The sequence below is a fragment of the Trachinotus anak genome, unplaced genomic scaffold, assembly GCF_046630095.1.
Source record: "Trachinotus anak isolate AG129_WGS33_773 ecotype Australia unplaced genomic scaffold, CSIRO_AGI_Tana_v1 ptg000032l, whole genome shotgun sequence".
Lineage (NCBI taxonomy): Eukaryota > Metazoa > Chordata > Actinopteri > Carangiformes > Carangidae > Trachinotus > Trachinotus anak.
Window position 1 is genome coordinate 28,055,615 of NW_027273883.1, and position 13,812 is coordinate 28,069,426.

A 13,812-nucleotide genomic window follows, 5' to 3' on the forward strand; every position below is an offset into this window, starting at 1 on the left:
TGTGGTTTTTAGTGCCAAAAACAATCTTAATGTAGTTTTACATCAATTCTTTGAGCTTTTCCCTGGAGCCTTGGCAACAAGCCTCTACTCTGATTGGCTGTCTGTTTTCTGAGTGATGGAATAAAAATATAGCAGATTTCCGGTAAACACTTGGAGATATCAAATCCTGCAAGGTTGGATGCTGGGTGCAGGTGGACATGTGGGCTGCAGCTGAGGGTGGTAACTGCTTTGTTGTGACATCACAAAGTTACAGAAGTCCTGACAGCTCATTTTAAGACACAGTTTCTGAATACAGGCTGTGTGCATTTCTCTGTGTTTTGCACACTTACTTTCACTGTATTAATATAGAACCTAGACCTGCTTTATAATCAAAGAAGACATGCACATCTCACTTTCTATAATATGGGACCTTTAATTTTGGTCATAGCTGTGTGGAATATGAGAAACATCCACATTAAACCATCAAGGGATGGTGTAACAATGTTGCCACAAACACAGTTTTTGTATAAAAAACTTTTCGTGAGTCAAGCGTTTCTACAACTGTTCAGAATATTCACCTCAGATCCATAATCCTTTTCTTTCTGTCTTCTTTCATTTTTTGTGTTCTCAGCTGGGGCCAAACATCAAAGAGCTGTTCCGTCTGGTCGAGGACTTTGTGGATGTCATTGGCCTGAGGATGAAAGACTTTCAAGACACGTATGAAGTCACTGATAACCTAGGTCAGCCTTATCTCCATCCAGGAGATCTCCACAGCTATTTCTGCTCATCAAAAAAAAAAATCTATTATCTTTTGAAGTTTGATCTTCATAATACATAAGAGTGAGGACAGAGGAGGGTTACCTGATGGTTAAACAGACTTTTCATGTGCCTTTAGTCTCAAGTTCAGCCTCAACAAGCAATATTACATCAGCAGGAGTTATGTGTCCTATCAGTTAACGCCGGCCCTACACTGAATGACTTTTAATTTCACTCTCATAAGTTCTGACAGAATAAAATCATGAGAGTTTTGTTCCCGTCCTCTCGATCATCTGGTCTAAGGTCTGAGCTGTCTTACGTCAGTCCTTTCTCGAGTTAACAATTCGTTAAAATCAAACATGTTAGTATTAAGTTTTTAGGCTCATGGCTCATGCAGATAGTGGCAGTTAATGACGTGAACACTGTTGACTTCTCCAACGCCAAACAGGAATCAGCAAACAGGGCTGATAGTGAGCGTGGCGGCAACTCCAGGGAGGAAGAATGTGATTTTTTTTATTCAAGGCCAACATTAAATTAATGAGGGAGGCAAATAAATATATAAATATATAAATAAATAATATATAACATAATTAAATAAGTAAAACTGGACATCATGCGAAGTCAAAACACAGTCATTCTTAGGGCAGATCATGACATGATAATAAAAACGATAATGTTGTTTGAAAATTTCCACCAGAAGCATGATGGGAAATAGCCTCAAAGGAATCTAGTCATAGTCTACCACATAGTGACCCTGACCCCCCCGTATAAAAGAAAACTCTGACTGTGACTTGTGACACATGGTCTTTCTTTGTCAATGCTGTTGTACCTGCTAGGGGAGAGGGAGTTGTAAACATTGATTGGACCTTGAAAAAGCTTTTTTTTAGCTTACAGACAGGAATAAAAGTGTACCAAAAATAAAAGATAAATTAATGCTGTCGCAGGCCAATGTTTGTTTAACATGAATAAAAAGGTATTTCCCACAGCACAGACTAATTTTATTTAAAGGGTTAATCCTGCAATTTAGTACACTGCCATCATCTTCTATTAAAAAAAGTCAAAATCAAAGCAGAAGCGGTGGCGTTGTCCTGAACTTTAGTTTGGATTTACTACACTTCCCATAAAGCAACTCCTGCTTGGTAAACACACATCCTTCAAACTCCAATGTTAACAGCCAGTCGTGTTGATCTTAAGAAGATGGGTTTGGAAACAGTTTAAGAATTAATAAATAGGAAACATCACATATTTAACACATAATGAGGCCCAAAAAAGACATAACTCTAATAAAACTGCCAAACATTAACATCTGTAGCCACCCCAAAGATCCAGCACTGGAAAAATAACAAGTTCTGTGGAAGATAATATTTCTTTTACCAAAAGAAATGCTTCAAAAGAGATGGAATTGGAGATGGAATTTGATTGGATTGGATTTGCATGTGGTTTTAAAGCCCAAACCTGACTTTGTCCCTGCACACCACACTTATCTATGCATTTGTTTGGCATCACTGCATCTTTTTGTCAGGACAGAAATACAGTAAAGCTTTTCAAAGATGATGTACCTAGTATTTCTGTGTGGTATCTTTAGTGACAAGCAGTCATTTGATCCCTCCACATTTGTCAAGTAAAACTGGAGCTGGTCTGGAATCAGTGGAGGCTGAAGATATTGGGACCCCTGTTTTTTTTTTTTTTTTTTTTTTTTTGGAGGTTAGAAATTGACAATTGTCCCCTGTCAACTAAATGTGATTACAATATCTCTCTTTCCTTTACATTCTGCCTCTGTTCCCCAGTACTTACATCAAGAGAATGAGAAGCAGGTCTTTAGATGTGTCTTACGTGAGTCAGAATCCACATTCACAACCACCTGCTGCCTGCATCCAGTGCCCAGCAACTGTAAACAATATTTTTTCCTCAACTAGGGGAGAAATAATGCAGTGTAGTCATCACAGCTTCTCCGCTGTAACCTCCAGATAAAAACGAGGCAGAGTTTGAGTTGAGTCAAGGGAGAGTATGTGGGAACTGAGGCTTGATGAGAGGTTCTGTTTATAGCGATGCCACCGCGCTGTCTGGAGCCAAATAGCCACCCACACCAGCAGCGTATCCCCCCCCTGGGGTGGCTGACCTCCTCTCTCCTCCCACACCTCAAACATAAGCGAAGCCACACACAGGAACACTCTTTCATCTGCCAACATATAGTTAGATCAGAGTTTCTTCCTCCAAACTCATCAAAGTGTTGGAGTTGTATAGGATGTGGGAATTCACCGCACATGAAGTTTAACTGCTAAGTGGTTATTTTTATTTGTTTTGTTTTCAAAGTAGTTATTCTTCTGTTTAAATGTATTATTCATTCATTCTCTCAGGAGACAGATAAGAGTCAATAAAACGATCTGTTTTACTTCTCTTCAAAGGTTTTTGGAGGTGAACAGCTCACCCTGTTGCATGTCATCTGGATGGATAGACAGACAGAAAGAAAAAAAATATGTAACAGTTAAATCTGGATTAGCCACTAGATTATCTCGACAACCGCCCAAGGACCACACAACTCCCCAAAGTTCCAGGCTTACTGTGTATTAGCTGGCTTGTGCAAATTTAATTGAAACTTTGTCTGGAAGCATGAACTCCTAAAGCACAGTATCAACAGACATGGTGGGGGCCGACTTTGAGGTCCTGTGTTAAAGAGGGTCCTTGTGTAAAAATCCAGCTTTAATACCTTTTTTGTGCTCATATTTTGGAGGTGAAAGTGGAGGGAATTGGAGGTTAATAGGGGCCCAGGAATTCATTTTTGCAGTCGGGCATCTAGTGCGGTTATTCAACCATGCTGACATTAGGACAGGTGCACGGATGTCTAACATATGATGTGGCTGTTTTACATGGAGAAATTGTTTCCATATTAGTATGTAAAAAGGACCATAGGTCAAGTATAGTGAGGTCAATTTAATTTAAACAGGCCAAAATCACACATTTGTCCCTGAGGGCTTTACACTTATGACACCAAACCTAGATTCAGCTCTTAATATCCAACCTTAATCCACTGAATCCCAGTATTAAGCAAATAAACTACATAACATTAAATATACCCACCAAGCACTGAACTCACTGTCATGTTCATGACACCAGTTTGTGAGGACTTGTAAGGACTGAACTGTGGCCATGAAGGGATGAATGTGGTCAGCAACACTCAGACTATGCATTCAAACCATGACTGGTCAGTATAAGGAGGCCCAAAGTGCACCAAGAAAAGATTTCCGACACCACCACCACCAGCCTGGACTGTTGACACACAGCAGGTTGGGTCCATGGATTTATTCTGTTGACCCTACTTCTGGTTCTGACCCTACCATCTGCTGTCTCAGTATATTCTTCAGACCAGGCTACGTTTTTCTAGTCTTCAGCTGTCCAGTTTTGGTGAACCTGTGTCCACTGCAGCCTCAGAGATACTCAAACCAACAATGACGCCGGTACCATGCCCCATTCTGATGTTTGATGTGAACATTAACTGAAGCTCCTGACCTGTATCCGCAGGGTTTCTGCTGCCACATGATTGGTTGATTGGCAAATGTACAGGTGTTCTCAATCAAGTGTTGTGTGAGTGGTAATATTAGTGTAAGGTGTTTAATACTCAGCCATTCCTCTGTTACAGTGTTGAGCATCCACAAGCGTCCAGTGGTGGGTCATGCAGACATCAGCTTCCCTATGAAGGGCTGGAGGGGCATGGTGGACTGGGCCCGCAGCTCCGAGGACAGAGTCACCATCCCCAAAAACATCCTGTCCACTGGCAAGCCAGGTGAGAGCTGGGACACACCTCCTGTCTGCAGTGCACGCATCCTGTCTGCAGGCCATACTCAACCCACTGAGACAAGACATACACAGGAAGGAAGTCCATATAGAGATTCCTATAGCCTACACTTGCACTTGAGTTCTACTTGCTAGTAACTGTAAGGAAAGGAAAGAGTCACAACGGGTTATTGAAATTTATGTAAACAACAACAAAAAATAACTTTCCTTTCTTGCCTCTTATCTGTAGGGAGCAAAATATGTTCCCCACAGACTAATTACAGCTGGCCTGTCTGTCTTCTGCTAGAAAAGAATGTGTGTGTCTCTCTATCTCCTCTCTCTCTTTCTGTCTCCCTATACACACACACACACACACACACACACACACACACACACACACATACATATACATATATATATATAGATAAATATATATAGATATAGATATAGATATAGATATAGATATAGATATAGATATAGATATAAAGCAAGGCACCCCTCTTAGACAAACACCCAAAGGGAAAGTTGTATTTAATGTTGCAAATAAAACTTCCAGGAGAATAATAAAATCATTTTACGTCTCCTGCTGCTTCAGCAGCTGTACAACAAAAAGCCTCATTGTCTTCAATAAGGATAGAGCAAGTTTCATCAAATGTTAATACAAAGCCCATCTGCCTCAACTATTTGATTGGCCTTACTTGCAAATGGGAATTATTAACATCGGCTACTTATTTGCTGTTTTCTGATGAAGGTAATTATACAGCTCTGTGGTCTTAAAGCAGGGACCAACTAGAACATGTGTGTGATATTTCTCCATGTCTGATGTGAGGATTTGCTGCTTTCCTCCATTTCAGCTCAGTGTTACTTGTAACACCTTTGTATGGTAGCCCTATGTATTTATGCAGTGCATGTGTTGTGTCATTTGTTTGTGTTTTGTCTATTTGCATGTGCGTTGAGCTGTCAGGGCCACCGTACCTTTGGTCTGATCAGACAAATTTAAAAAAACTTAACAATTATTTATTCATTCCTTTCTACATTTTAGACCCAATTATTGATTTGTTAATCAATTAAATCTCTGATAATTATTAATTAATCAATACTGAAAATAACAATACAGTGTCACAGAAGTGGATGTCCATTCACCAAACGATCTTCACTGCTTTGAGCACTGCAATTAAATTCCTTTCACATTGATTTGTATTGGAGTGATGGCAGAAATCTCAGACATAAGCCTGTCTCAAAGCCTTTGACCATACTTACTGTAGTTATCAGTCATAAGTATTGTATAAAAAATATAAATGATAAGTAAATAGTAAACATTGTTATTGATACAATCTGGAGGTTTTCAGCATCATCTGCTATCAATATTCATTTGTATGGTTTTGGAGACATGAGCAGCAGCTGAGCTTCTCTCCTGTCTGCAGGCAGGTGCTAGGTGCACCATTTTCAGTGGCAGTGGTGTTTTTGTCAGCTGGGATGTTTTCAACCATTAAAGACAGCCCTGTACTGCTAGCATGCCAATGAGGCCGTCACTCCTAATTAGGAGTCAACAGGAGCCAATCAGGAGCAATTAGAAACAATTTCCTCCCCAGCTGGGAGATGTGTCTCCATGGTGCTAATGTCACAGTAGCAGCCAGCCCTCTTTATGCATACAGCTTGGACCTGCTGACATGGATTAAAATGGCTCTCTGATGTCTTGTTTGCACTGATTGACTGGTCCCCTCTCACATCTCTGGACATGTTCTGAAATAAGCCTTTTTCTTGAAATGAAAAATACAAACGGCATTCTCTGTAGGGTACAAAAGAACAGCGAGGGACGGGTTCTCTGAACATGAAATGAAGCTGTGTTTGGGGGCTGCAGGGACAATTTGATTTCCCTCCACTCTGCAATCTGCAGAACGACACTCACCTAAAATTAAAATTGCAGTTTACATGGTTAACATAATAATCAATGATCAAAACGTTAACCGGAACTTAAAGAACCAAACTAGTGTTTTTGCAAGTTTTAGCTCTTTAAATAAAACATTGTTAAGAAGCTTGCTGATCCTTTTTAAAATGCATGCATGCTTATGTTTTTGGATGTGTTATCTCAAAGCTGGCCAATGCTTTTCTTTAATTTCCATAAGGAACAGAGCTCTGTAAGTGGGTATACTCTCAATTTATGCCCCAGATTTGCCCAGCAAAGGATAAATACCCTGTGTTATTAACAGTGACATGTAAGGCTGCTCTTACATTTTAGTTAATCCAAAAATGGACCAATAGTATTTGCACATTGTCACTCAACTTCTGGTGCTTTATTTCAGGGAGTCAGGATCATATTGAAACAAAGAAGAGATGCAGATTTTGCATCAAAACTGGCTCACACACTGTACTGGGCCTCTAGGGGGAGATAGCTACAGAATTATGAATTTTAAGCGAGCTATTCCTTATTCTTTAGTTCATCCACACATGAAAAATGGACAACTGTTCTCTCACCTTGCACCTCTGCAGGCAGTTCAGTGCATTGTCAGGCTGTAAGACCTTATATAGACAGGTGTGCGTCTTTCCAATTCACGTCCAATCAGTTAAATTTACCACAGGTGTAGAAACATCTCAAAAATGATCAAGATGATGTTTCCTTTTTAATAAATGTACAAACATTTTTAAAATTGTGTTGATTGGGGGAAAAATTTATTTAAACAATATTAACCACAAACTAAAAATGCTTGCTAATGTGTGCACACTAACATTAGCCACTATATAGGAAACTACTGGTCAAACCAGAACAAAGAAGACTGCAGCAGCAGCAAGATTCCTGAGGGTTTCGAACTAATTATATTGCTTGTGAACGCCACAACATGCTTGGGTAACCCAGATGTTGTGTTATATCTTGTGCAAGTACATAAAGAATATCACAAAGATAAATAATACATTTTGCATACATTTAATGATACAAATAAAATGGATTTGTTTTTCTCTTTTTTAAAGTTTAAAGGTCTTGTGAATGATCGTCACTGCCACTAGATGTCACACTAAACCAACAGCATCTCAAACCGAAACAAACCTTTCCTCAGCCACTTCCAGCAATGCTGGAAGTTAGCCAGCTAGCAATAGCAGCATTTGAAATTTGCAAATTCATAATATAAGTAACAGCAAGTTTGCTAACGTTATCGTGCCTTATATAGGTCACTAATGAAAACATACAAGTGACATAATTCACCACACATCAACCCCCAGGGCTGAAAAATGAAGCCAACAATGAAGTGCCAGAAGCTGCAGTTCCTGTAAAGACCACTAGAGGATGAATCTAAAAATGAGTCAATCCTCATAGACTCGCATGTTAAAATGCTCTGCACACACCCCACCTCTTTGCCCATTTTTAGACTAGCCAGGAGTCAGGTGGAGTCAGACTGCTAAGATGGTGACAGCGGAGCAGCCCAGAGACCTATGGGTGGCATCATGGAAGCTACGTCCATCTTTATATACAGTCTGTGTTCTGTAACCATGAAGTTACTGACACAATGAAGAGAAGAATAGCCAGTTCTGAGTCAAGCTGGAGTCCTTTAGCAGCCTGTAGGGTTCTCCATCTCAGTAAAGCCAGAAGAGTATTGTCTCCTAGCTCCATGACACTGATGGAGCCTGTAAAAACTTTTTGGATGATACGCTGCAGTCTGTTATTGCTGCCACGGAGAGGGACAATAACAGACTGCAGCGTATCATCCACTCTGCGGAGAAGGTGATTGGCTGCAATCTTCCATCCCTCCAGGACCTGTACACCTCAAGGACTCTGAGGCGTGCAAGGAAGATTGTAGCTGACTCCTCCCACCCTGGACACAAACTTTTTGTGACACTCCCCTCTGGCAGGAGGCTGCGGTCCTTCAGGACCAAAACCTCTCGCCACAAAAATAGCTTCTTCCTATCTGTTATTAGCCTCATCAACAAGGCTAGAGAGCCCCACTGTTGCTGATCCCCCTGATCCTTAATTGCACCAATCACCAGAAAAAATTCCTTGTATGTGAAAACATACTTGGCAATAAAACTGATTCTGATTCTGATTCTGATTCTGATTCTGGATGTTTTGATGATCCACTGGCTGACTTGGATTTGAGCCATGAGTCCTCATGTGCAGTTCATCCATACACTGGTCTCATCTTTTTCTTCATCAGCGGCCTTTTTAGATGAAAATGTGATTTCTTCAGTGGAGGAAATTCTGGTTCAGTATGCAGGGTTCCCCTCTCATCTGTAGGCGGTCCCTGTGTGTTCATAAACATGGGAAGGACCAACACTTTAGCAGGCAGGGACTCACATGCACTAATATGCACACGTGCATGCACTAACATGCATGGGCTACACAGAGGGGGTGTGACTTCGTTTTCTGCTGAGGAAGCTGAGGACGCCGTGACTCCACTATATCTTTACATTGTTGCTGCTACATTATTGTTGAAAATCTTGTTTACAGAACCTTTACCTTCACCTCACAGTGTGTTGTTGTTGAAAGCCTCCATTAAAAGGAAGGTAGTGTGAGCAAGATACAGTAAAGGTTCATGTGCATGATCAAAATAATATCTGATAGAGCAGCAAGACTGAAGTTAAAGTTGTATGATGTTTACCTTGCTCTTAATGTGTGCTTCCACTCAGGGTCATGGAGTAATGTTAGGTAGGCACGCTCACTGTTACAGTGTTTTCTAGTCCACTACCTCTCACCACTAACTGGTTAACAAGAGCTCTCAACATGTAAACAGTGTGGGAAACAGGAATTAGACTGAGCCATAATCTATGTTTCAGAGTTCATGCTTGTGTCATGTAGCTTTATCTACTTGGTTCATATTTGAGGCAATGTGAGAGAAGTGTCTGTGTGGCTACATTAATATTCACCCTCCAACATCACCTCGTACATTTTACAAGCAAATGTACAAGGACAGATACTTTGTTTTGAACTGTTTCAGTTTTTGCTGACAGGCTCAGAACTTATTGAATCGCTGGTTAAAGTCCCTCCAGGCTGCCTCTTGTTGAGTGCAGACTGAAACTGGCCGAGCATATTGGATGGGCCAGCCAAAGAGCGGATGAATGACATAATACTTCTCCCCCCCTGCCCCCCCTGCCCCCTCCCCCACACGCACACACACACACTCACATGTCTTCCTTGGTTCCTCTCTGATGGCCACGAAAGCTCAGCTGTTGCCTGGGAGCTACAGCCTCAGCCCGCTGCCTGGCACACTGCTGCGTACTCTCAGGCGGCCTTGCAGTGTGCAGGAGCAGAAGTGCTGGATTTCTTCAGATGGCCCGGCAGATGGAGTTGTGCTTGTTTTGGTTTTTTTGGGTTTTTTTTATTGCCTTTCACACTGTCGCTGGAATTAAGGCTTCTCCTCGCCTCAGTCTTGTCTGTGACTGTATGTAGTCCAGCAGTCATGTTTTGCCAAAGGTCTTCCCATGCTGATGCTGGCTCTGCTCTGTTGTCCCTGGACTGCAGTGGGTCAAGCTCACCCACAGGAGATGTAGCCACATGTTCAGATGGATCAATATCAGCCAATAGATGTCCTACTGTAAATACTACAGGTCTTTTGTGATTGGCTTACCACAATTTCAATGGACGGATTCCCAACTGGGTCAATGTGCATGTGCTCAGGTGTCACTCAGGTAACCATGGCAGCCTCGGTGTTGGCTGACCCGATGGTGAGGCACTGGGGAAAATACCACAAACCTCAAACGTGTGTAAAAGCAAATCTGAGAGACTAAATGAGACCACAGTGTCACACAACACTGGAAAATTAAGATCACAGTCACCCTGTTCCTGATTGGTCAATTCATTCTGCTCGCAGTGTCCAGCACTTTCATCTAGAGGAATATCATTTTTTATTTCATTTTCTTCCCAATGTTCTTGGTGACTATGATGTGACGCCAGAGGGTCCAACAAAGAGGATCCAGGTTACAAACCCCTTTTTCATCCTATTTATGGCAGGATTCTTTCAGCAATAACCATTTAATATATCTGAATTTTGTAATTTTGTAGTTAGTAATTCAATTTTAGTTCTAACCGGTGGAGTTGTGAACCCATAAGGGAACGATGCATGCACATACTGGCCAATATGCCCAACATAACAGAGGATGTCTATTATATAATGATTATAACAAGCACAGAGGAAAAGCGCAGCAGCGCAGGCACCTAATCATAGCTTGGTTTCATCAACGTCGATAAAACTCACAAACCCTCTGTTCTAAAGTCATTTTGTCCACTTTCTAGTTGTAATGTTTGCTGTCTTATAACATCTACAATCTTCCGTTGTCTCTGTTTGTGAAACTTCTGTTGGGCAGTGATATCTAGCTATACACTGTAAATAAAGATGGACATGGCCTCTATAGCGTCACCCACTGGTCTCTGCATCATTTTAAGCCTTAATAAAATGTAAACAGGTTAGTTATATAAAAATTCACCGCTGTACAGTTGTCATGAAGACAGAAATAAGCTACAGAGACCAAAACTTTTTTTTGTACCAGGCTGTAAACATGTTTATCTCAGTGTTTATCAATTTATTCACCTACCAGTAAACACACAGCTGGTCTGATATAGTTCCATGCTATAGGGGCCCATATAGAATAATTCAGAGGTGTTAGGAGTGTTAGCTGGACATCTGTAAAGAAGCTGGGCCACAGTCTGATGAGAGCTTCTGTGCAGAAGCTCCGACACTTATCAGCTGAGCTGGTGTGTCTTTACTCAGTGTCAGGCTCTGCTGCTGCTGCCTGATACTATGGAAATTAGCAGTGTCACATCAGATAAAGGAGATAAACAATACTGTGTGTGTGTGTGTGTGTGTGTGTGTGTGTGTGTGTGTGTGTGTGTGTGTGTGTGTGTGTGTGTGTGTGTGTGTGTGTGTGTGTGTCACTGTACAGCCGCGTAAAAGACAGTGTTTATAGCTGACTAGTCATGTAGGCCAGCTCTAGTGTAAAGACCTATTGGGGGGGGGGGGGCAGTACAGGAGCTCTGTACCAACAGAGGCTGGACCACTCGGTCTCTCTGAGGACTCCTGTGTGATTTGGCTTGGACCCTGTGCTCAGTGTGTGTGTTCCTCTGTTTTCTCCTCGCTGCAGATGCAGACGACTCCTCGACGTTTGTGACCGGCATCGTTCTCTACAGGAACCTGGGCAGTATTCTGACTCTGCAGAGGTAAGACTGCTGACTGCTCTGCAACTGAAGGATTAGAGGCTAACCCAAGAAAACAGACAAGGAATTTGATAAATGAGCTTACATGAATATGAGCAAATGTATTGTACAGTTTGTTTATTCGCCCATTAGAGTTACCTGTACTACTTCAAAGGATTAAATCTGCATCAAATCTATGCTTATATATGAGTAAAAACCTGATTATTAGAAATAAAAATGAAGCCATTAGGTCATAATGAACACAGTAGCAATGCTAAAGAAGACTGGAAGTGGAAACTTAAATCTTAACCATCAATGATATTAAATCACTACAGACTCAAACTTAACTTTTTTTGTTTTGTTAAAATATTTACGTGAGAGTTTGGCTCCATTTACCCTGGTACTCACATCCATATCAACACCACCTCCACCTGCTCTGTCTCTCTCTCTTTCCATTGGTTGCAAGGCTGTGTGCATTCATTTCCTTTTTGATAACCATGAAAATGTTATATTAAGCTAAAGATTATGATGTCATAATTTCATGAGTAATTTTTGAGTAATAGCAATAGAAATAGTTTTTCTCAGGTGGACTTGAATGAAGTGTTATCCCACCTCAGAAGTGGCCTGTCAGCTCTTGTCCTGCAGCTTCAGTGCCAGGATCAGTCCAGGAGCTGATGGTGTAATGAGCTGCTGTCTTAGTAAATCAGATGCTGAATTCATGCAGATTAGATTGTGCTCACACACTCTCCGACAACCACAGCTCCACTTTCTAAGTACATCTGGCCCAAGGTTTAATTTATGTAAAGAGATTTATGTTATGGTGGAGAAAAAGTGGATAGTGAAAGGCTTGAGAGACTGAAACACGGAGAGAAGAAAGACTGAACAAACTGACAATCCTCCAAACTAAACAACAAAAATGTTTTTGTAGGTGCCGTTCAAAACAACTCGTCTAAGCAGTTTCTGATTAAGTGCCCTTATGGAGCATTGTTTGTCAGCGCCTTCTGGAATTATGACAGATCAATATAACGAATATCATTCATTAGCATCATCTGCAACAGCTATGGTTAACGTCCAGTAAGATTCAGACACAAGAAAGACTTGAGTCAGGCAAAGATCGTGGTTTGAGTTTACAACAGAGATTTGCATGTTATTCACAGACTGAGTTGTCCTTATATGTAATAAACATCAAACAACTCATAATGAGATGCTCTTTGTATTTAATGTCTAGTCCTCAAACATGATTCTATCCCCGATTTTCATAATAAAAGATCATTTTGGGGCCAGTATTAGTTTTAGATGCTTTGGTCTGGTGGCACCATGTTTTTCCCATGTGTTCTCACCAGGCATGGGTCTGATCACTAACTGATTCATCTGCTCTTTGGCAAGCTAGTGAAAGATCATGGTCGTGTTTGAAAGAAACCAAAACTGACTCTCGTTAAGAAAGGAGCAAGTCCTGTGTGAAATTCTAGCCTTCATGTGCTGCCTTCAAATGGAGTAGTGTTTACCATGTTCAGGAAAAGAGTCCATATGAATGCCCCCCTCTTGTAGTATTTGCGGCCTTTGTGACATGTTTGCTGATGTTTGCAGAAATGACGGAGGCCACTGAAGTTCGTTCTTCATTGCATTGCAAGTTGATTTATTGTAATTTTAGTTGTGGAGAGTTTTACCTTGTAATTTTAGAATACATCTGAGGAAAAAACAACCTCATCTTTTCCCTTGTGGCTTTGCATTTCCTGCATTACATCACTCACCTGCTAGCTTGCTAGACTGTTTGCCTCGATGGCTTTTAGACACTGTCCATGAACTGAAGTCAGTAATAAACATGCAGAGTGTACCAACAGTGGCGTATCGGACCATCATCGCTATGGTTACGGTAATAAATGATCATGGCTTGGTTAGGTCTGTGCACAAAAACTACTTGGTTAGGTTTGAAAAAGGTTGTGATTCGGGCTAAAATAAGTAGTTCCCTAAGATTAGATGATCTTTGTTGTCATGGTTACAATAATGACAAATGTGCTTTACTTTGTCCAACGGTCATGGATAACAGAAACAACATAAACTGCTACTGTCACATGGGAATCGAACACCGCTCTCCTGTGTCATATTCATCCATCCACCCCAACCTCCTCCTGACATGGACTTTGTCACTCTATATACGACTGCCACTAGATGTGGCAAAACAACAAAAG

General features: G+C 41.1%; 1 protein-coding gene across 1 annotated transcript in view; it reads left to right on the forward strand.

Moving 5' to 3' along the window:
• Positions 1-13,812, forward strand: part of adgrb1a (adhesion G protein-coupled receptor B1a) — a 162,462-nt gene that overhangs the window by 90,113 nt on the left and 58,537 nt on the right. Inside the window, exons 14-16 of the mRNA XM_071468900.1 lie at positions 611-719; positions 4,373-4,516; positions 11,572-11,647. Coding sequence (XP_071325001.1) covers positions 611-719; positions 4,373-4,516; positions 11,572-11,647 — 329 coding nt within the window. The remainder of the gene's footprint in view (positions 1-610; positions 720-4,372; positions 4,517-11,571; positions 11,648-13,812) is intronic.